Genomic DNA, 21259 nt, shown 5'->3' on the forward strand with positions numbered 1-21259 from the left:
TATAGGTTCTCCAGTGTTGTTAAAATGTAATTTAAAAATATAAAATTTCATATCGGGTTGGTTGCAGTACATTGTTACCACAAGAACGAAAGTGGCGCTCTCATTTAATCAATGAACTCTTTTCGGTCGATCTTTAAATTGTTTCCTTTGAGAAAAACCTACGTAGTAGTACTTCCAACTTCTTTGGAAAAACCACAATATGGTGTTAGCTATTATAACTTGCAATATTTATCATTTTAGCTTTAAAATTACCATCATCATCACCGACTTAATAAATGTTAGACGTGTTTCTAAAGTTACCCACATCCACCACTTTTATATAACTTTATTTATTACTGGCGACATTAAGATTTATTAGACGTGGCTACACATACGTTATCCTGTCATCAGTCTGTCACTTGTCAGAGTCATCAATTAAAATGTCATCAAATCAGCTGTGTACCACACACTGGGAACATGTAACGTAAATAACAAATGTGCGTATTTAAATTTACAGTGTGAAAATGTCCACTGAGATAATTGATAAAAAAACTGCTCAATGTTTATGATAAATTTGTTGGTGAAGGAACATGGCGCGCCGGAGAAGCAGCGGGATTACAAGCCTGGGCTTTAACCAGGATCAAGGTACTTCCTAGTTCGACATTTACAGTTCTTTGTTCTCTCTGCTTGGTTATTCATGATGTTGGTGATCTAAGCGTGCGTGAGGCGTGATCTGCGATTTGTGAAACGTAGGTTTGTTGCGTACGTGAGGAGAGGCAAGTCGCTATTGCGATTCGATTGTCTTCACCACTCGGTTCGCATTGTCCACGTTAGAGCTCCACGTGTTGTTTATATTTATAGTAAAACACCCACGCAATTCATAATTTACGCATACGCTATTGTTTGGCGTTTACTTTCCTCAGAATAAATAATCATATGCCAACTGAGTACTGCATGAGTTGAGCAACAAAGAACAAGCCAGCCTTTATTCATACTAATCCATATTATAAATGCGAATGTGTATCTATCTGTCTATTACATCTTCATATCCCAACCACTGAACCAATCTTGGGAGAGGTAGCTTGCATGCCCGAGGATATTAAATATAAGTATCCTGTAAAATCAGGCTTTTGTAAAATCGAAATCCACTCTGAATAAATCATTGAAGTAATTTAATCACTATTCACTACCCATGTTATAAATGCAAAAGTGTGTTTGTTTGTTGGTTTACTATAATCACATGTTGCAACAGATCAACATGATTTTCTGCATGGTTATAGTAAAAGACCTGGAGAGTTACATAGGCTACTTTTTATCCTGGAAAATTAAAACGTTTCCACAGGATTTTTAAAAAACTATATTATCTATCATGTAGTGGGCATCCACCTAGTATCACACTAATACTATAAAAGCGATAGTTTGTGTGTAGGTATGTGTGTATGTTTGTTACTCTTTCACGCAAAAACTACTGGACGGATTTGGCTGAAATTTGGAATGGAGATAGATTACAGCCTGGATTAACACAGGCTACTTTTTATCCCAGAAAATTAAAGAGTTCCCACAGGATTAAAAAAAAAAACTAAATCCACGTAAACATAGTCCCAGGCATCCACTAGTATAATATAATGAAGCAATAGCACAGATTCATTTAGCTTTTTTTCTTATCTTCAAACTGTTGAGCTAACAGTAGTAGTGAGTCATCGAAGCAAGTTCTAACGTGTTAAGTTTATTCACACTTGAACTTTATGATACAAATAGAAAAAAATGTGCTAACAATGTTACCTTACTATAACCAGTTAATTTTTATAGTTACCAAATAATAGTCACTAAGCTTACATTGTAATGTGATATAGAAAATGTTATAGGGCTATTTTAAGTATTTTAATTTTTTTATTTAAAATTACTTATTTTGTGTGGTTTTGGTATCATCTTTTTTTTTTAAAAGAGAGTAATTTCTGCTGGAAAGTATTTTTTATGTTTAATAAATAGATAAATATTTGTTGTTTATGCATTGTGACGTCATTAATCGCTCTCCATACAGCATGACGTTAATAATTATTTATGTTAAAATAAATAAGTATCATGATTTTTTTAAAATTGTTCTCCTTAATATAAATGTCCTTAATATAATAGCCCCATAAACTACCACTATACAAAAAATCACATCATTTTATTACTACAGTCCAAGACCCTATTATACTTTCAACATTTTGGATTGAATTTGTTGTCAGGCTGCTTCACTTGCTGCTTAACATCAGGCCTGCGTGTCTATAATGTGGACCCGCTGGTTGAGAAGGCACATTACAGTAAGTTTAAGTTAAGAATTCTTGGTTTTATAGACCAGAAAGAGTGTTAAGTCTGCTCATTTATAGACAAATAAAAGCTTTAAAAATCTCCCTATTTATAAACCATGTTATAAGCCCCGCAAATTGCTATTGCGCTGGAACCATGTCTTATTAACATCGAAATGATGTCATTTTGACGTCAGCCGACATAAAAATTTACCGTCAGCTCGAAACTTCAGTCTAGTGCTGACGTCACTAAAATGGCGGCCACACGTATTAGCAATTTGCGGGACTTATACAAGTCTGCTTTGTTGTAGGCAAAGAAGAGCTCGGAGAAGTGACACTATGTGAGATGGTGTTCCGCTCCAACTGGCTACTGCTGGTACGCGCGCGGCGGCCCTGCAGCCTCATGCTGCTGGACGACCAGCACCGCGCCTTCCGAGCTGAAGTACTGTTCAAGTCGCCTATACGCGCTCTGCGGGCCAGGAAGGACAAGTAAGCACCAACCTTTGTGTATGTTTGTTTGTTGGTTTATTGGTTTGTCCTTCAATCACGCCGCAACGGAACAACGGATTGACGTAATTTTTTGCATGGGTATAGACTATACTTAAAAATCTGGAGAGTGACTTAGGCTACTTTTCATCCCGGAAAATCAAAGAGTACCCACGGGAATTTTAAAAACCTAAACCCATGCAAACGAATTCGCGGGCATCAGCTAGTTTGAAGTAAGTAGGTACCTATCCAATTTTTACTAAAAAGCAAGAAAAATACGAAATTACTCTGTTGCTAAGTTGTAAGTTACTAGTACAAATGATTGCCGAAAGAATGTTTTCACAGGTGATTTCATTATGCAGCAAAGTGATCTCTGATCAAGATATTATTATGATAATAAATTCCCTTTACAAAGTGTGTGAAAAGAATTTATACTGGGCATTGTATTGACTATAAAATTAAATGTTGCGTACTACATTACTTCCTACATAATTTAAAGCGTTGTGGTGCGATACGGAATTTGAATTAAAACTACTGGGTTAGTCGGTTAAGGTTGGCGCTATCTTATCAAGTTGAAGAGCAACGTGTATTTATATGCGTCTGTTATGCCAATGAGGGAGCCTCTATTGTCATTTAATTGGTAGTTTATTAATAAAACAAGATAAGTTATTGGTTTACCAATGATCTCTATGTACAACAGTATATATACGGACTATACATGCTATTTTTATTTTTATTTTTTATTTTTTTATTTTTATATCTTATTAGAACGGCAGTGCCACTTACACTAACTAGATCATTAATAATAAATTTAAATTAGTATGTATAGTCCGCGACAGGTCCAGACTCCAGATCGCAATTGGGGTATGGGACTTTTATAAAAAGAAAAAACTGCACCTCCCTGAACTCCACTTCGTAGGTATATTGTGTTGAGTAGATAGTAAACACATTACTGTGTTGAATTTTAGTGTTTTTGTAAATTTTATAGATACGACTTCTTCTAATTCGTTTCGTACCTATTGTATCTTCCTAGTTATTCATGAAATTAAATTAAAATGTATCTACATTCTACATTGTACTTGTACCTACACACAATGAGTAGGTACTGTTTTGAATTGCGTTGCATTGTTTCTGTACAAAGAGAATATGATTTTTTTTAGAAAGTTCAACTCCTATAGGTATAAGTCCCGCAAATTGCTATTGCGCTAGAACCATGTCTCATTAATATCGAAACGTCAGTTTGACGTCAGCCGAAATAAAAATGAAACTTGAACTTGAAACTTCAGTCTAGTGCTAACTTCACTAAAATGGCGGCCACGCACATTAGCAATTTGCGAGACTTATACCTACTAGTCCAACTACCTACACAGATGTAATTTACAACTGAATAACTACTTCATGCTTATTTTACAACTAGCTGATGCCAGCGACTTCGCGTGTATTTAGGCTTTTCAAATCCCGTGGAAACTCTGATCTTCCGGGTTTAAAAAGTAGCCTATGTCACTCTCAGGTCTTATCTGTACCCCTGCAAAAAGTCAGGTCTTTCCGCCTTTATGACGTAATTGTTGGATAAACCAACAAACAAACTCACTTTCACATTTATAATAACGTGTAATAAGTGATCGATATATGCCCTACTCTAACTTTTAATAAGTGATCGATATATGCCCTACTCTGACTTTTAATAAGTGTAAAAGTGTAATAAGTGATCGATATATGCCCTACTCTGACTTGTAATAAGTGTAAAAGTGTAATAAGTGATCGATATATGCCCTACTCTGACTTGTAATAAGTGATCGATATATGCCCTACTCTGACTTGTAATAAGTGATCGATATATGCCCTACTCTGACTTGTAATAAGTGATCGATATATGCCCTACTCTGACTTGTTCCAGAGTAGCAGTAGTGTTAACGTCGTCGATCCAAGTGCTGTCACTGCCGTCGCTAGCGCGCGTCGCACTCCTGCGCACGCCGGCCAGCGCGCGGCCGCTGTGCGCGATCGCGACCGACCCCAACGCGCTACAACTGCTAGCTGCGCCCGCGCACCGAAAGGGCTCCTTACAGCTACTGGTATATACATTTATCTACGAGTATGTTTCTAAACACTCGATAATCTGCAACATGAAAGGGGAGCATATTTACTGGAAGGCCCCTTCAATAATTAATAATTCTAGCATTATGTCTAGAAAACCGATTGCAGAGAGATGTATAGGAAAAAAAATGATTCTAAAAATTTCTAGATAATTTTGTCTAGGCTAGGTATCTGGACGTGTAAAGGGCAGACTGAAAAGAAAAAATACTGTATTTCCCCAGAACTTTTTATCTTTAGTTATGCCCCATTACTTCTACGTTTGAAGATTGGTCTGAAAACCTGAATCATGTAACAATTTATTTGTGTTTATTAGGATGTCAAAGGATTAATATTTAATATGTATCTACAACAAATGCTGAATGTACCAAAAAACCCTTGAAAGGTCCTATGAACTACATACAACAGTCCTGTCCCGTTAAAATAATTAGAAAACATACACAGTTTTTAGTTTAGTCTTCGTTTACTCGAATCACTTAATCGTAGACGTTTTTGTCAGAAACGTCTGAATATTCAGTCGTATAATTCAGCTATATTCAGCTAGGCACTGAGGACAAACCTCTGTGGTTTTTTCGGTGTTTTAGACTAAGCTTTTTGAATTGTATTTTGATTTGATAATAAAAAATAAAAAAAAAATTGTGTCAGGACGTATCCCGGGCCGTGAAAGGCGCGGCGTCCAGCTCCCCAGCGGTAGTAGGCTGCCACCAGACAGACTTGGTCTGTATCAGCCTCTCCGCGAACGGTGCTAAACTAGCCACCGCCTCGGAGCGAGGCACCATCATACGCTTATGGGACACCGCCTCCAAACACATGCTGCACGAACTGAGGCGGGGATCTGACTATGCGGATGTTTATTGGTGAGTAATATAATATACTAGTTGATGCCCGCGACTTCGTCCGCGTGAATTTAGGTTCTTAAAAGTCCCGTGGGAACTCTTTGATTTTCCGAGATAAAAGTGATTAATTCTCTACTTGCCTCTGAAAGTCCCGTTAAAATAGGTTCAGCCGTTCCGAAAATTAGCCCGTTCAAACAGACAGACAGACACAGACAGACAAAAATTTTAAAATCGCGTGATTTAGTCAGTTCAAATAACCACATGAGATGATGATGATGACGACCGAATTTCGCCCGCAGTAGCCAATCTCAACTGACTAGACAATTATGCAGATGATTATTTATTATAGTCACGAGTGCGAATTGCGAAAACTATAATATCTATTTCCACATTTTCACAATGTGATGGGCAATATGTGGGCAATACACACTCACTCCACACTTTTTTTTTTTTTTTTTTTTTTTCCTTATTGTTGAGTGCCAATTAGCTACTCAATTATATTACGATCTAGCCTAATGTATGACTAATAAGTAATTTTATTTTAACCTAAACTTATAAATTATCTTATATACTAAGAAATTGTCCACTGACGCATCTTAGTCTTTCTTGATTTGAGATATGACACTTTGTTCACGTGTTCTTTCAGCACTTACACTATGTACACTATCACTAATCACTATACACTAACTCAAAAGGTTTGGTCCTTTTTAGTCTTCTCACTGTCTCCGTTACGTCAAGCAGCTGGATTGCTTCAACGTTAACGTGGTGGTGAAGCCTATAGTCGTGGGCTTTGGCAGATTTGGTGATAACTTTATGGACGTATTCAATTTGAAGGTCCCTATGAATATCATCATTTCTGATGTACCAGGGTGCATTTACAATATTCCTGAGTACTTTGTTTTGGAACCGTTGGATGATTTGGATGTTACTTTTTTTGGTACAACCCCACAGCTGTATGCCATAAGTCCAAATGGGCATCAGGACTTGTCTGTACAAAAGAATCTTGTTGTGTATTGACAGCGAGGAATATCTACCAAGTAGCCAATACATCTGTTTATACTTTATATCAAGTTCTTTCCTTTTTTTCTTGACATGAGCTTTCCAGCGCAACTTCACATCAAGTGTCATACCAAGGTATTTAGCTGTATCCACGTAGGAGATTTTTTGGTCGTTTATGAAGACAGCGTGATACTTTTTTGTTTTATTTGTGAAATCTATATGAACTGACTTTGATTCATTTAGCTTTATTCTCCACTTTTTAGTCCATTTATAGACTTTATTTAGCGCTATTTGTACGTTACCCACTGCCTCTTCATGTGTGCCTCCTACAGCCATAATGGCAGTATCATCAGCAAAAGTGGCAATCGTATTGTTTTCAAGGTCTGGAATATCGCAGGTATATAATAGGTACAGGACCGGCCCTAAAACACTCCCTTGCGGAACTCCAGCTTTTATACATTTAAGCTCAGAGTAGGCATCTTCTTGTCTTACTCTAAATGCTCTATCTGTTATGTATGATTCCAGGATATCTGCGAATGATTTGGGTAGCTCGTTTCTAATTTTATGAATAAGACCTTCATGCCAAACTTTATCAAAAGCCTTTTCAATATCAAGAAATACCGTGGAACAAACTTTCTTTTCTTCAATTGTTTTTTCTATGGTGTTAACAATTCTATGTACTTGATCAATAGTTGAATGTTTCTCTCTGAATCCAAACTGATGATCTGGTATCAGGTTTTTGTTTTCTAATATTGGTTTCATCCTCTTCAGTAGGAGCTTTTCAAATAGTTTTGACATAATAGGCAACAAAGAGATAGGCCTATATGATGTTGCTTCATGAGGTGGTTTTCCTGGCTTAGCTATCATAATGACCTCGGCCACTTTCCACACATTAGGCACGTACCTGAGCCTAAATGCAGCGTTTATTATTGTGGTGAGCTTAACTATGGCTTTCCTTGGAAGGTTTAATAAAATTTCTCTCGTAATTAAATCATATCCAGGAGCTTTCTTGGGACCCAATTTGAGCTTTATTTCTCTACATATTTCTTTGGGTGTCACTAGTTTGATGTCTACATCTTCCTTGATTTCCCTAGTAGAGTCTTTATCAATTTCTTCTCCTTCGTATGGCTGAAATATATTCTCTAAGTGTTCTGCAAATCGTTTAGCCTTTTGGTCGTTATTTATCGCCCACTCATTGTTTTCTTTTTTAATTGGGGGAATATGCATTAGTGACTTGTCCATATTCTTTGTCGCTTTCCAGAGTGAATAATTGGTGCTCCGGTCATTTGTCAAATTTTGAAGGTAATTGTCCATAGTTATTTGTTCATACTTTTTGATTTCGCGCTTGATTTTTTTTGTAAGTTTATTCAATATTCTTTTATCTAATGGAGATCTAGTCTGATGCCATCTATTTCTTGCCCTTCTCTTTTCAGTTATTAGGTTTAATATATGTTTCGGATACACTGTACTTTTAGGTATATTTTTATATTGTGATGGAGTATTTTTCCAGGCCGCCTGTTGTATGTCTACAACAAATTGATTGACCTCTTCATTTAGTTGTCCTGGACATTTTAATGGTACTTTTAGATTAATGCTGTAATTCAGTTCTTGTTTAAAGCCTTCCCAGTCCGTCTTTTTACTTGCTAAGGTCGGAGTAGATTCTTTAAATAAGATTGTTTCGCTTAGTGTAAGTAATATTGGAGAATGATCAGAGCTCATGTCATGTCGTTCTTCAATTCTAAGATATTTAGGTGATATATTTTTGTAGATAAAGAAGTCTATTAGGTCTGGAGTTTTACCAGGGTCAGTCGGCCAGTATGTTGGTTTTCCAGTGCTAGCTACATTACATTTCAGTTGCTTAATTGCTTCTAGTAGTTCTTTTCCTTTAGTCGTAGTTAATCTAGATCCCCAATAGGTATTTTTAGCGTTGAAGTCACCTCCTACGATAAACTTATTTCCATATTGTTCTAGAAAACTAACATATTTATCTTTTTTTACTGAGTGCCTTGGCGGACAATATATAGCTACTACTATAATTGGATACAGCTTTGTTTGTACGTGTATGGCCACAGCTTGAATTTCTTGTTCTTCATATTTGCTTTCCTGGAAGTGGTAGAGATTTTCTTTGATAATTACAGCACTGCCACCCCTAGCTGTATTATTAGGATGTAACGCATGGTAGACTTTATATCCTTTAAATCTAACGAATGACTCTTTAGTGAAGTGTGTCTCGGATATCAGACACACGTCAATATTTTCCATATTCAGGACTACTTCTAGCTCGTGCTTATGTTGGAGTAGTCCGTTAGAGTTCCAAGCCATAATTTTGAGGATATTATTATTCATTATTTCGATTTAATTGTAGCTTTTTTGGTGCTATCTTCAAGTTTTTTTAGTCGCTCATCAAAGGAAGACATGTATTTTAAAATTGAATCTAGTTTACTTTCAAGATTGTTATCTGTCTGTATGTTAGATTTAGCTGCAACAGTTTGAGCATATGTCATTTTATTTGACGTAGTATTTTTTGGAATCTCTTGTTTTTTGGTAATATTATCATTAGTTCCTAGTTTTCCTCTACTTGCTGCGGATTCTTGTTGCTGTCTATATGGTGCTGATGACTTTTTAGTATTATTTTTTCTTATGCTTTGCATTTCTTTGGCTATCATACACCCCCTATAATTTGCTGGGTGTGATCCACCGCAATGCACACACTTTGGTTTCTCATCTGCTGGTTTTTTGCAGTCTTTAGTGAGGTGTTTTCCGGTGCATTTTACACACCGTGGTTCCCGAGACTCACTCCACACTAAATACACAATATATTTATGTATGTTTACACATATTTGCGGGTACTCTTATTGAGTAGTGTTTTGAGTACACACGCATTTTAAAAGCTACGCCCACTCCTCCGGTTTGACTGTCGGTCGTCAAAATGTCACTTTGGTTTCTCATTTTTAATATAGGTACTCTGTGAAAACATTATGTTCATAACAACATAATCCTTGTTTGGTCTTCGCCGCAGTCGGGTAAAAAATATAACATTTGTTTGCTATACTATTTTTTGATCCACTATTATTCAGTGTTTATGTGAAGTTACCTACACACGTTCCGGTTATAAATTACGCCACTCCGGCTCGAGTGCCGGTCGAAAATTTTTATGTTTTGTATATAATAATAATTTCAAAGTATTAAGATACAACTCCAAAATATAGGCTGACATACATAAATTTAAAAGCCTGAAAATAAAAGATTTTTAATAAAAACTTACCTGGCCTGACAACAATTATGGTCAACTTTCGGCCACGGCAGCTATTCTCAACAGATTTTGCCAATTGCGCAGGGGAAATTATAATTATGCACAGGTGCCCTATCCCTGCCTCTCATAATCCGATGCGACTACACAGAATATGAGCACATTAGCGACAGTGGTGTACCGTATTCCAGTATAAACTTCAACTGGTCAGGCTCGCTGGTGTGCTGCGTGTCGGACAAGGGCACGCTTCACGTGTGGCTCGCGCGCGGCTCCTACGCGCACGTGTGCGCCGCCCCCGCCGCTCCGCCGCTGCGTGCGCTCTGCGCCTTCAGCGACGAAGCCAGCGCTGTCGGTGAGTTACATTACACAATAGAGTTGTTGCCTATGTCAAAAATAGTTCTTATGTTATTTTTTATTTTCCGGTCTTTATCGGATACAATAATCAATTATTATTATTTGTTTTTTAATAAAATTTTCGTTTAAACTTAATCCGTGCGTCTATTAGCAAAGGCATAAACAATATTTTTTACATGTAAGATAATATTTATTTAGAGCAAAACAATAGTTTATTCAATAGTCATACAATATGTTATCTTTCCAGTTATATGTGAAGATGGAACTTTTCACAAATTCACGTTTTCTGCCGAGGGAAACTGCCATCGTAGCGATTTTGAATACTTCTTACAGGTTAGTCAATTTATTTTCTGTCAGTGTTCAATTTACTTCTCTCATTTGGAACTTACAGTGAAATATTCATTCTCCTAATATATTCTTTTTTTGTCTATTTACCACCATATAAAGAAACTAGCTTATGCTCGCGACTTCGTTCGCGTGGACTACAAAATTTCAAACCCCTATTTCACCCCCTTAGGAGTTGAATTTTCAAAAATCCTTTCTTAGCGGATGCCTACGTCATAATAGCTATCTGCATGCCAAATTTCAGCCAGATCCGTCCAGTAGTTTGAGCTGTGCGTTGATAGATCAGTCAGTCAGTCAGTCAGTCAGTCAGTCAGTCACCTTTTCCTTTTCCTTTTATATATATAGATAAAGTTTGTAAGTAGTAGCAGTAGTAATAGTAGCATAAAGCTTTATTGTTACAAAACACACTGACACTACATGCATATTTTAAAAAGGAAAATTTTGCTAGGGTGCAAAGGCAGCCTTATCACTAAAGTGATATGAAGCTCTAGCGTTTGCTTGCTTTATATAACTTATTTTATTATTTACGATTTAACATATTGCTTTTTTTCACAGGTAGGCGACGATGACGAATTTTTGCATTAATTGTTACAAATAAAGATATAAATCGAGAGATAATATTTGTAAACTGGTTAAGAACTGAATTAAAAGTGATAATACGATGTAATTTATATTATAAGGTCATCCAAGAGTATCGTGTATTTTTGCTATATTATTCGGTGAAAACTTTGTTTTTTAAGGTTAATATAAGTATTTCATGCGAATTGTGATATATGATTTTGAAAAAGTTTATCATTTAAAAAGTGTGCTGTAATTTGTGGGTCTAAAATTCTAATATATAGACTGGATTATCACTGGCTAAAACGACTGATTAAATTCATAATTTAATTGTTGAACTGTAAAATATATCGATTTCAAAAGACTGCAATGTAAAATATAATTAATCTACAGTTACAATCAATGTTGTAAATAAAGTACTTATATTATCCTTAAAGAATAAGGTCTTAAAACAAAAAGTGCATTAATTATAATGTTGGACTTTGTAACGAATCATAATTATGAAAGGCTATTGTCTAAATTAAGCTTATAAAAAACATTTATGATTTTTTTTATTTGTACTTGGTGCTAATTCGATCATACACAAGTCACAACTAGGATTCGATAACGTTATGTTTTGTGTACAAAAGCATCAATATTTTACGAGCAACGAAAATGCATTCATAAGAAAATTGTGTATAGTTATAACTTATAACCGATGCTTACAATAAACCTCTGTATAATGAGTAATCTACTTTTCTTTAGCTGAATTAAAGGATTAGTTTAGGTCAAATGTATAAGCGATACCGACACGAATTACCCGGCGTTTTGTACGTTATAAAGTTTGGTTTTTCACTTGTCACAGTCACGATTTTATAAGTAGTTTGTGATAATAACTTCCTACGTGTCGTATCGCCTACGCGTTTCTGATAGAAGCGACTTATTTACTAAATAAGTCAGCTAAGGAAAAATATTTTACATGTTACAGACATGCATCTTAATAAAGCTCCTACTACACGTCTCGGATTTCGTAAGTCACGCCCATCAGTTCGAAAACCGGAGCGTGTACTTTGGGCTTTACATATATATTTAAATATACTATATATGTGCATGACTGTACAAATAACCCTATAAATGAATATTCATTTATTATTATCACATTCAAAATAATAAAAGACAGGGCACTAAATAGCATTTTTGTAATTTTGGATTTAAACGCTTTTTGTTTGTACGTCATAGTAAACTGAAATATTTTGTTTGAATTATGGATTGAAAGATCAGACATATAGTATATACATTTTATTATATTGAATTGTTTAAAAATGCATCAAATTTTTTAAACATTATCATTTTTGGCTATATTTATATATTTCACATTTAAAGCTCAGCCGACTGATTCGCTAAGTCAGTGTCTAATACGAGTGTATTATGTCATGACGCAGCAATGTAGAACCCACCCATGTCAAATGAGCTCGGTGGCTATCATTCAGTGTTAAACACTGAGTTAGCGAATCATCGGTCAGGCAACGCAATTCTACGAATATCAAATCAAACCAAATGGTTTGTTCAAAATAGGTAATAAATTACACTTTTTGATAGTCGGTTGTTGCATTTGTAACATGATATAGTGGTGATAATTTTTACGCGAACTTGAAACTAAAACTACGAGGGTTCCAAACGCGCCCAGGTCTGAGAAGAGCCCACAACAAATTAAGTATAATAGGTACTTTAAACAGCAACTTGTCCGACGGTAACATCCTCTTGCTGTGTTGCTGCCTTCACGCAGTGCGTGTGTTGGAGGCTTAACTCTACACGTCATAGTCTGACTGCAATATTATGATCCTGCACACATTCACCTAACGCACTCGGCGAACGTGTAGTGGGCCACTTAGCTTACATTTGCCGCGTATGACCAGCGCTGTTCGGCACTTTGACTTTGTGGTTTTTCATTGAAAAATAATCTTGGCACAAATTCTCAAATAGCGTTTCTACACATTAGCCGGCACTTGCCGAACGCATTTGGGCAACGTGTACTAGAGCCTTTATACGTTTATACGCTCCAAAAATGTTGATGTTTTACGTTTTGCTATACACAATAAGAATCACAGACTTTTTTCTTAGTAAACATTTCGTAAATAGAAAAATCATATTATAGTGATAGTTTATTTTACCTAAAGTATAGTTTCTAACGCGCAATGTATGTAAAATACAATAATTTATAATTACCTATTATAATATACTTAATATATATTTGTGTTGTCTCGTCCTTGCAATAAAAGTTTTATATGAATATAAATAAAAATAATATTAATATATTATTTAGTAATAAATATTCAAATGATTTTTAAGAATCCGCAACTTATGATCTAGCTATAATAAATGTTGTTATTTATATATAAAATCATTTTGTAATCTTATTTTTATTCAAGGTGCAAAATATTTTTTTAGCTCAATGTCAAAATGTACCTTTTGCATTTGCTCAGTTGTTCTGGTATCTAACAAGGCATTGAAAGTTTAAGCTTTTGGTAAATATGCTTAAGCCTGACCAGAAAAATAAAACACCTTAACAAGACCATATTATATTTAGTGACCACAGACCATAGACCATAATATACAAGTGCGTCCCCAGAGCAAGTTATTTATATTTCTGGTCAGGCTTTACCTACTAAAGAAATGAACTCTTAGTACTTGAACATAATAATATATTATATGTCGCAGCTGAATCAGCTGTTTTACAAAACCAGCTGTTGCTTTACAAAACATCTTAATGACGTTAAGCTGGATACATCATGCAACTGCATGCTAAAGTAGGTACCTAAGTAGTTAAGTACATAATTTTGTAGATTTCTATATATTCTATATCAGGCTGAACGTCGATATCTATTTTACATAACAGAGCTGTTTTGTAAAACAACTGCTAGTTTTGTAAAACAGCTGATTATAATATCCAACTGCGACATATTATAAAACAACAGGTATTGAAAATATATTCGTAAATTAAACTAACACACCTACTTGAATAGTTGTTTTTAATTACGAATATATAATATTATTGTAAAACTGCTTACTTATATTTTATTATTATGTTAGTTAAATTTTGGAACTGAAAGAGTATAGAGATCATACAAGATGGAATAATAGTCTTGTTTAATATATTAACCCCATGTAAGCAATTTTTAACTGTCTATATCAATGTAAATATGCATTAGTGACATAGTTTTTGTACGTTGAAAGCTAGAAAGTTAGTGATAAATTAATGTGTCAGCTTTTTTGCGATTATGAGAATAGTGGCATTATTTGTACAGAAAATGTTACTTAAAATACGGCTAAGTTAACTAACCTATATCTACTTAAATACACTTGTGAAGTGATGATAGCATATTGTGCAGCGCACCTCCCTAAAAGACGCTTATTCATTACTAGCTGATGCCCGCGATTTCGTCCGCGTGGAATTAGGTTTTCAAAAATCCCGTGGGAACTCTTTGATTTTGCGGGATAAAAAGTAGCCTATGTGTTAATCCAGGGTATAATTTATCTCCATTCCAAATTTCATCCAAATCCGTTCAGCCGTTTTTGAGTGATTGAGTAACAAACATCCACACTTCACATTTATAATATTAAAGTAGGATAAGGATTCTTTTAAAAGTACCTAAGCCTTTTATAAATATCCATACCTACTTCCATCCATACTCCATACTAATATTATAAATACGAAAGTCTGTCTGCTTGCTTTTCACGGCCTGACCGTTTAACCGATTTTGATAAAATTTAGTACAAAGTCAGCTTACATCCCGGGGGATGGATATAGGATACTTTCCCGGAAAATTAAAGAGTTCCCATGGGAATTTAATAATCCTTAATCCACGCGGGCATCATCTAGTATCTACTTAATAAGTACATAACATAGAAAAAAAGACTTCATTAGCTTGTAATATGATTGTTTTACTTGCCCTGTATAAAATTACGATCAAGTCTATGATTGCGACAGATCGAGATGGCAATCAGGGCGGGGACGTCACGTACACCCGTACAGCCCCCGCGCTAACCCGGAATAGCAGTGACGTGTATGCGGGCAGTGCCCCCCCTCCCCCCTCATACTCTGATTAGGTACCATTTCGACCTGTCGCGTACTATAGGTACTAATTATTTTCTGTGCAACTAGTGTCTGTCTACTACTCAATGTTTAGAATTGTAAGGTTTAGAAAAGGCTACAAAGCACATTCTGTAAATATGTTTTTTTTAAAATGGAAATTGTGACAATGGTCGTTACTCCACTGAAGATGTATAGGCGTTAGCTGTTATTGTGGAGATGTACCCGTCTAAGATTTGCAACTTTCACAATAAAAATATTTTTAAATCTACTCTATCGTTTTTAATTTATTTATTGTAAAATACTACTAAACTAGCTTATGCTCGCGACTTCGTCCGCGTGGACTACACAAATTTCAAACCCCTATTTCACCCCCTTAGGGTTGAATTTTCAAAAATCCATTCTTAGCGGATGCCTACGTCATAATAGCTATCTGCATGCCAAATTTCAGCCCAATCCGTCCAGTGGTTTGAGCTGTGCGTTGATAGATCAGTCAGTCAATCAGTCACCTTTTCCTTTTATATATGTATTTAGATTACTATACTATACCCATATGTTCAAAGTACTCTGTGGTGATAGCATAGTGTTTAGGACGTACGCCTCCTAATCGGAGGTCGGGGCTTCGATCCCGGGCACGCACCTCTAACTTTTCGGAGTTATGTGCGTTTTAACTAATAATAAATTATCACCTAAACGGCTTTAACGGTGAAGGAAAATATCGTGAGAAAGAAAACCTGCATGCCTGAGAGTTCTCTAAGGTGTGTTAAGTCTGTCAATCTGCACTTGGTCAGCGTGGTAGACTATGGCCAAAACCCTTCTCACTCTGAGACGAGCCCCGTTCTCTGTAGTGAGCCGGCGTTGATCATAACGATGATGACAAATATAATAAATGCGAAAGTGTGTCTGTGTCTGTTAGCTTTTCACGGGCCAATAGTTTAACCGATTTTGATGAAGTTTAGTACAAAGTTAGCTTACATCCAGGGGAAGGACATAGAGGCTACTTTTTATCCCGGAAAACCAGAGTACCTACCCAGGAGATTTTTAAAAACTGATTTTATCCCGGAAAATCAAAGAGTTCCCACGCAGTATACCTGCGTATATCTGGTAATACTTATATAAAATATTCATTTTTCCTCAAATAAAGTTAGACAGTAAATAGTCACAATGCCTGATAGATAGAATTCAATAAAGTCATAAAAGGTACAAGTTAATTAAATCAAAAATATTATGCTTGTTTAAATAATAAGTACCAAAAATGAAAACAAAGGGTAGGTACAAAAAAACTTCGATTCTTAACAATAACAATGGTTTAATTTATCACTTAATTAAACATTTATATGTACACATAATTCCATAATCTAATTATCTACTTAAAAAATTTCATGTATTTGAAAATCTGTTTTATTTATTCTCCTTCAGGCTTCTTACGATCGAACGGATCTGACCACACTTTCATATCTAGAAAATAAAGAAAATAGTCTTCATAATATTTTTAAAACATATCCAACATACTTAAAGGTATGATTCCGAACTACGCTGCACACAGCAGCGCTTCCGCAACAGTGCTGTCACCAGCTGTCACAGTCCTGTTGCGGCACTACTGGTCCCCATACAATCTCTATAAGCTTATATGACATTACATTCCGAGCTAGGCAGCAATGTCGCGGCAGCAATGTAGCGGAAAATTGTCGCGGCAACGCTGCTGAGTGCAACGTGGTTCGGAATCATACCTTTAGTCATTGGTTTCTAACATAGTACCATCAATGTAAGCACACAAGTCGCAATGCAACACAGGCAGGGTGTCAGCTTGTTTAAGGTAAACAACAAATAATATTATAGTAAAACTGGGTGTCTGTCACGTGGTGTATTTTAATATTATACTATATTTATGAGTATTTTTTCCTCTTTCGTTTGATATCCCACTCGATACAATAGAAATAAAAATTATTCAAACTTTTTTGGATGTAACATCCATCCAATCGATTTTATTCATTAGCCTATGTCACTCGGACTATAACAAATCAATTGACATCATCAAAATTGGCTTAATAGTTTAGGCGCCAGGCGTTTGGTGGAACACACAAATACAAACCTACAAACATAGACTGCTAAAATCATATAACCCTTCCTTTTGGCTTTGCTGTAGTTGATTAAAAAGGATATTAGTGAACTTACTTCCTGGTTGAATATCCTCTTGCTTAATATTTCTTCTATTGATTTTTTGCGCTTTCTCTAAAAAAAAGTAAACAGTTATCATGCACATACATACATACAACATAATTACAAAATGTATTACATTTAATACACATAATATTATTAGGCTTATTCTAACTAGATGATGAGGGATGCCCGACTTCATCCACGTAGATTTCAGATTTTTAAAAATCTCGTGGGTAGGTACTCTTTAATTATCCGGTATAAAAAGTAGCCTGTCATTCCTATGTAAGCTAACTCTGTACCGAATTTCATCAAAATCGGTTAAACTGTTGGGTCGTGAACACAGACAGACGGACACACTTTCGCATTTATAATATTAGTATGGATATCTTACTGTATTCCGAAGAATCCATCATAGGACTTATAGCGATAGGATATAAAGTCAGGCCTAATAGTCCCACAAAACTGCCAAGAAATACAATATAACGGGCATTCTTGGAAAGTGCCATTATACTTTTGTGTTTTGTAATTCGAATGTTAGCAGGTCTAGTTTTTAATTTTGTTTGTTTGGTTAAAATCAAGAAATTCAAAACATTGTGAAAACACTGAGAAAACCAAGGTGAAACACTGTCAACTGTCATTTTTTTAACTAGTTTTACGGCTCTGGGTTCTAGCCCTTTTGAGCCTATTGTCAATGTCATTACCCACAGTACCAAAGAGTATGTAACCACTACGCTATTACCTATACATAAAGTACAATATTCTGTCAACCATTTTGAAATTATCGTTATAATTAACGAACCTCTTATTACGAGCCTGCTGATAGACAGACGGAATACGGACGGATAGCAGAGTAATAAGGTCCCGTTGGCACCCTAAAAAGGCCTCGGGCGAGTGCTTGTTGTACTTCTTTCCATAGAGCGCCATACATTTTGTCTTCACAGCTGCAGCGTCCCATCCACGCGCCTCGGGCGCTTGCTGTGTTAGTTCCCGAAGGTTTCAAATAGCCGCGTCAAAGCCAAAACCAGAAAACTGAAATTATAAAACCGGCCAAGTGCGAGTCAGGCTCGCGCACCGAGGGTTGCGTACTACAGTCGTATTTTTTCGACATATTGCACGATAAATCAAAAACTATGATGCATAAAAATAAATAAAAATCTGTTTTAAAATGCACAGGTGAAGCCCTTTCATATAATACCCCACTTGATGTAACTAGTTATCTTACCTTGAAAATACAAATATTTTGTTCATGACCATTTTTTAACCACAAATTCACGGTTTTCAGATTTTCCCCTTTTGTCTGTTATAACTTATAAGACCTACCCACCTGCCAAACATGATTCTACGTCAACGGGAAGTACCCTGTATTTTTCTTGACAGACAGACATAACAAATTGATCCTATAAGGGTTCCGTTTTTCCTTTTGAGGTACGGAACCCTAAAAATAGACCCTGCCGGGAATTGAACCCGTAGCTCCCACTTGCGTAAGTCACAACGCGAGGAACGTCATCGTCAGGATGTCTCATGTTGTGCCTAAGTTCAATGGTCAAATGATTCATGACTTTGATATTATTATTTTGATTTGAATTTTGTATGCTGTTTTAATTAAATACTTACACAGTTAGTGATTCATTATTGATTGTTTAGATACTTACTACTGCAGATTGCAGAATATGTAGTTATTATTGATGACTGATAAGCGATAATTATTGTTCATACAAAACTCGCAAACGTTTCTAGAATATAGATATAAAAGATAGGGATACGTAGTAACAAAACCAATTTTTGATATGATGCGTAAAAAATGACTCCTCCCGCGCCATTTTAACTTATGTGTCAAATTTCATGTCAAACTCAAAAGTACGATTTTAGTCCCTATTTTAAAAGTGAACCGTACTTTTGACAATACTGTAGACCTATAGAGTTAAAATGGCGCGTGAGGAGACATTTTGAACGGACTGTAAGTAAGAAAAGATAAGAAAAATCACAGCAGATTTTTTTTATCTTTATACCTAAGAATAAGAACCTATTTTATAGTTTTTTTTATTTACACAATAACAAAAAAATCATAAATACTTTAATAGCTGTATTTATAATTTAGTTTCAAGGCTACAAAAATACAATAATTAGGAACTTATAAAATAGTAAATTTATCTACTAGTCATCTAAGCTATTATGGCTTATATCATTGTTAAAATACGACTTGCTTACACCTTCCTCCAAAAGTTGTAGGAGTTTATCAAAAACGAGTTTACGTGCATCTATCGCCCACAAAAAGTCAACGTGGTTAAACTCCTTTAACGGCACTATGTAATGGTCGATTGGGTTAGCTAATTGGACGTATAAGTTTGTGACATCGGTATCACTCGCCAGCCAATCATTCTCGGCACCGAACAGGGCAATTGGTAACGTGATTTTGTGTAAAGGATATTCTGGCGGTGCCAATGTGTCGTACTGTCTTAAATTTCCCTCGGGGCCGTAATCAAATTGTTGGAAACGTCCGGCGTTTTTGATCTCCTGTGCGTAATGCACCAATGTTTTGGTAGACGCACCAGCAGGAACGTGGCTCAATATAATCGGCAGAAGACTGCGATTGAACTGCTGTGCGTCGTGGCCACACAAGACGAACAACGAATTCTCACATATCGCTTCCTCATAGTGATTTATTTCACAAGCATGCTTCGACAACCACCGAAGAACAGAGTTTTGTGGTAAAAATTCATTCGCACCGAGAATTTTTAACAGATATTCCAAATTATCACTGTATTTCGCAAGTAAACGAATTGGACTTTTAATGTCGGTCATAAAGGCAACAGGTGCTAACGCAAAGCCGGCTCTCAAAACTTTATTGTAATGTGTTTTTGTAGAGAGCATCGCGAATAAAATGGTAGTCCCCATCGAGTGACCGACGTAGTTTATTTTCACGTCCCATCCTTTGATATCCATGATATAATCTATAACTGCGGGCAAGTCGTATTGGCTGACTTCGTGGAATGTGAAATTCCAAAAGGCAAAAGTATCGGCGTTCAAAGACATGTGCGCTCTGGAATATGTATTGCCACGGACGTTTGCTAGCCAGACATCGTAGCCTGCCTCGGACAGAATGTAGGCGAGACCTTTCTCGGGTCCCGCTAAGATCCAATCCGCTGAACTGCCGAGAAGACCGTGATGCAATAGAACCGTTTTCCTAGGGCTCACTCTACTTGTAGCATTTCGGGAATAAGGTATCCTGTGAACTGTAAGAATATATCCGTCCTCAGTGACTATGGTATGTGATTCTGAAACATACCCGTGCAACGCTATCAGTTGTGGAGTAGTCATTTGGATACTGGGATCTTTATCATTACACTTATATTCAAGCTTTTCTGGAGCGATAACGTCGAAAACCTTTTGATCCTTCGCTTCCGCCTCGTCTACATAGTCCTTAAACTTCCTTTTTATCCTCTCTTGGTTATCAGTTAGAATTGTTTCGGAGTGATTGTTGAAGCCGAGATAAGAGGTTATTCTGTTTCTTACATTTTCGACGTAGAATTGCTTTAAACTGCGCCCCTTTGACCGCACGTAGTTAGTCACTTGAGATGTTTTGTCTGCTAAAGTATTGACTATGTTTTGAGGAAACCAGTCGACATATCTGCCTTCGCTGCATTGTGTGAGAACAATTAATGTAAACACAATTATTGAGAGCTTCATGTCGACGCAGGAGCGTGCGGCGAACGATGCCCGCGCAACGCAACTGAACTGACTACTGACTGAAGCTATTATTGGGTCACATACGTTTTATCCCATTGCAGAGGGTCAAGGGTGATACTGACATGAGTCATGAACTAAACTAGATAGACGAAAA

At 36.1% G+C, this 21259-nt stretch overlaps 3 protein-coding genes across 4 annotated transcripts; 1 reads left to right on the plus strand and 2 right to left on the minus strand.

Moving 5' to 3' along the window:
- Positions 1–406: 406 nt before the first annotated feature.
- On the plus strand, positions 407–15529 carry LOC117992891 (WD repeat domain phosphoinositide-interacting protein 4-like). Of its 2 annotated transcripts, none has more exons than XR_011238051.1 (8): positions 407–624; positions 2211–2285; positions 2582–2759; positions 4654–4828; positions 5493–5704; positions 10144–10284; positions 10534–10619; positions 11187–15529. XR_011238051.1 is itself a non-coding variant. In XM_034980604.2 (8 exons), the coding sequence occupies exons 1-8, from the start codon at positions 570–572 to the stop codon at positions 11214–11216; spliced, it is 972 nt and encodes a 323-aa protein (XP_034836495.1). In that variant the 5' UTR covers positions 407–569; the 3' UTR covers positions 11217–15529. The 2 variants fall into 2 exon arrangements, 1 of the variants encoding a protein (XP_034836495.1); XM_034980604.2 differs by having other exon boundaries at positions 10124–10284.
- Positions 15530–16547: 1018 nt separating this feature from the next.
- On the minus strand, positions 16548–18019 carry LOC117992898 (small integral membrane protein 20). The gene is made up of 3 exons (XM_034980615.2): positions 17810–18019; positions 17434–17490; positions 16548–16716 (listed from the first exon to the last, which is right to left on the minus strand). Exons 1-3 carry the CDS (start codon positions 17922–17924, stop codon positions 16664–16666), a joined length of 225 nt encoding a protein of 74 aa, XP_034836506.1. The 5' UTR covers positions 17925–18019; the 3' UTR covers positions 16548–16663.
- Positions 18020–19407: 1388 nt separating this feature from the next.
- LOC117992888 (lipase 3-like) lies at positions 19408–21108 on the minus strand. Its single transcript, XM_034980600.2, has one exon. The coding sequence runs from the start codon at positions 21103–21105 to the stop codon at positions 19573–19575; it is 1533 nt and encodes a 510-aa protein (XP_034836491.1). The 5' UTR covers positions 21106–21108; the 3' UTR covers positions 19408–19572.
- Positions 21109–21259: the final 151 nt, after the last annotated feature.

Source organism: Maniola hyperantus, chromosome 22, assembly GCF_902806685.2.
Source record: "Maniola hyperantus chromosome 22, iAphHyp1.2, whole genome shotgun sequence".
NCBI classification, from domain to species: Eukaryota; Metazoa; Arthropoda; class Insecta; order Lepidoptera; family Nymphalidae; genus Maniola; species Maniola hyperantus.

Coding starts and splice junctions, on each gene's coding strand:
- LOC117992888 (XM_034980600.2), bottom strand. CDS start 21,105: ATGAAGCTCTCAATAATTGTGTTTACATTAATTGTTCTCACACAATGC.
- LOC117992898 (XM_034980615.2), bottom strand. CDS start 17,924: ATGGCACTTTCCAAGAATGCCCGTTATATTGTATTTCTTGGCAGTTTT. Junction 17,491..17,809: donor GATGGATTCTTCGGAATACA/GTAAGATATCCA, acceptor ACTTTTTTTTAG/AGAAAGCGCAAAAAATCAAT. Junction 16,717..17,433: donor AGAGGATATTCAACCAGGAA/GTAAGTTCACTA, acceptor TTTATTTTCTAG/ATATGAAAGTGTGGTCAGAT.
- LOC117992891 (XM_034980604.2), top strand. CDS start 570: ATGGCGCGCCGGAGAAGCAGCGGGATTACAAGCCTGGGCTTTAACCAG. Junction 5,705..10,123: donor GACTATGCGGATGTTTATTG/GTGAGTAATATA, acceptor ACCGTATTCCAG/TATAAACTTCAACTGGTCAG. Junction 10,285..10,533: donor CGACGAAGCCAGCGCTGTCG/GTGAGTTACATT, acceptor TTATCTTTCCAG/TTATATGTGAAGATGGAACT.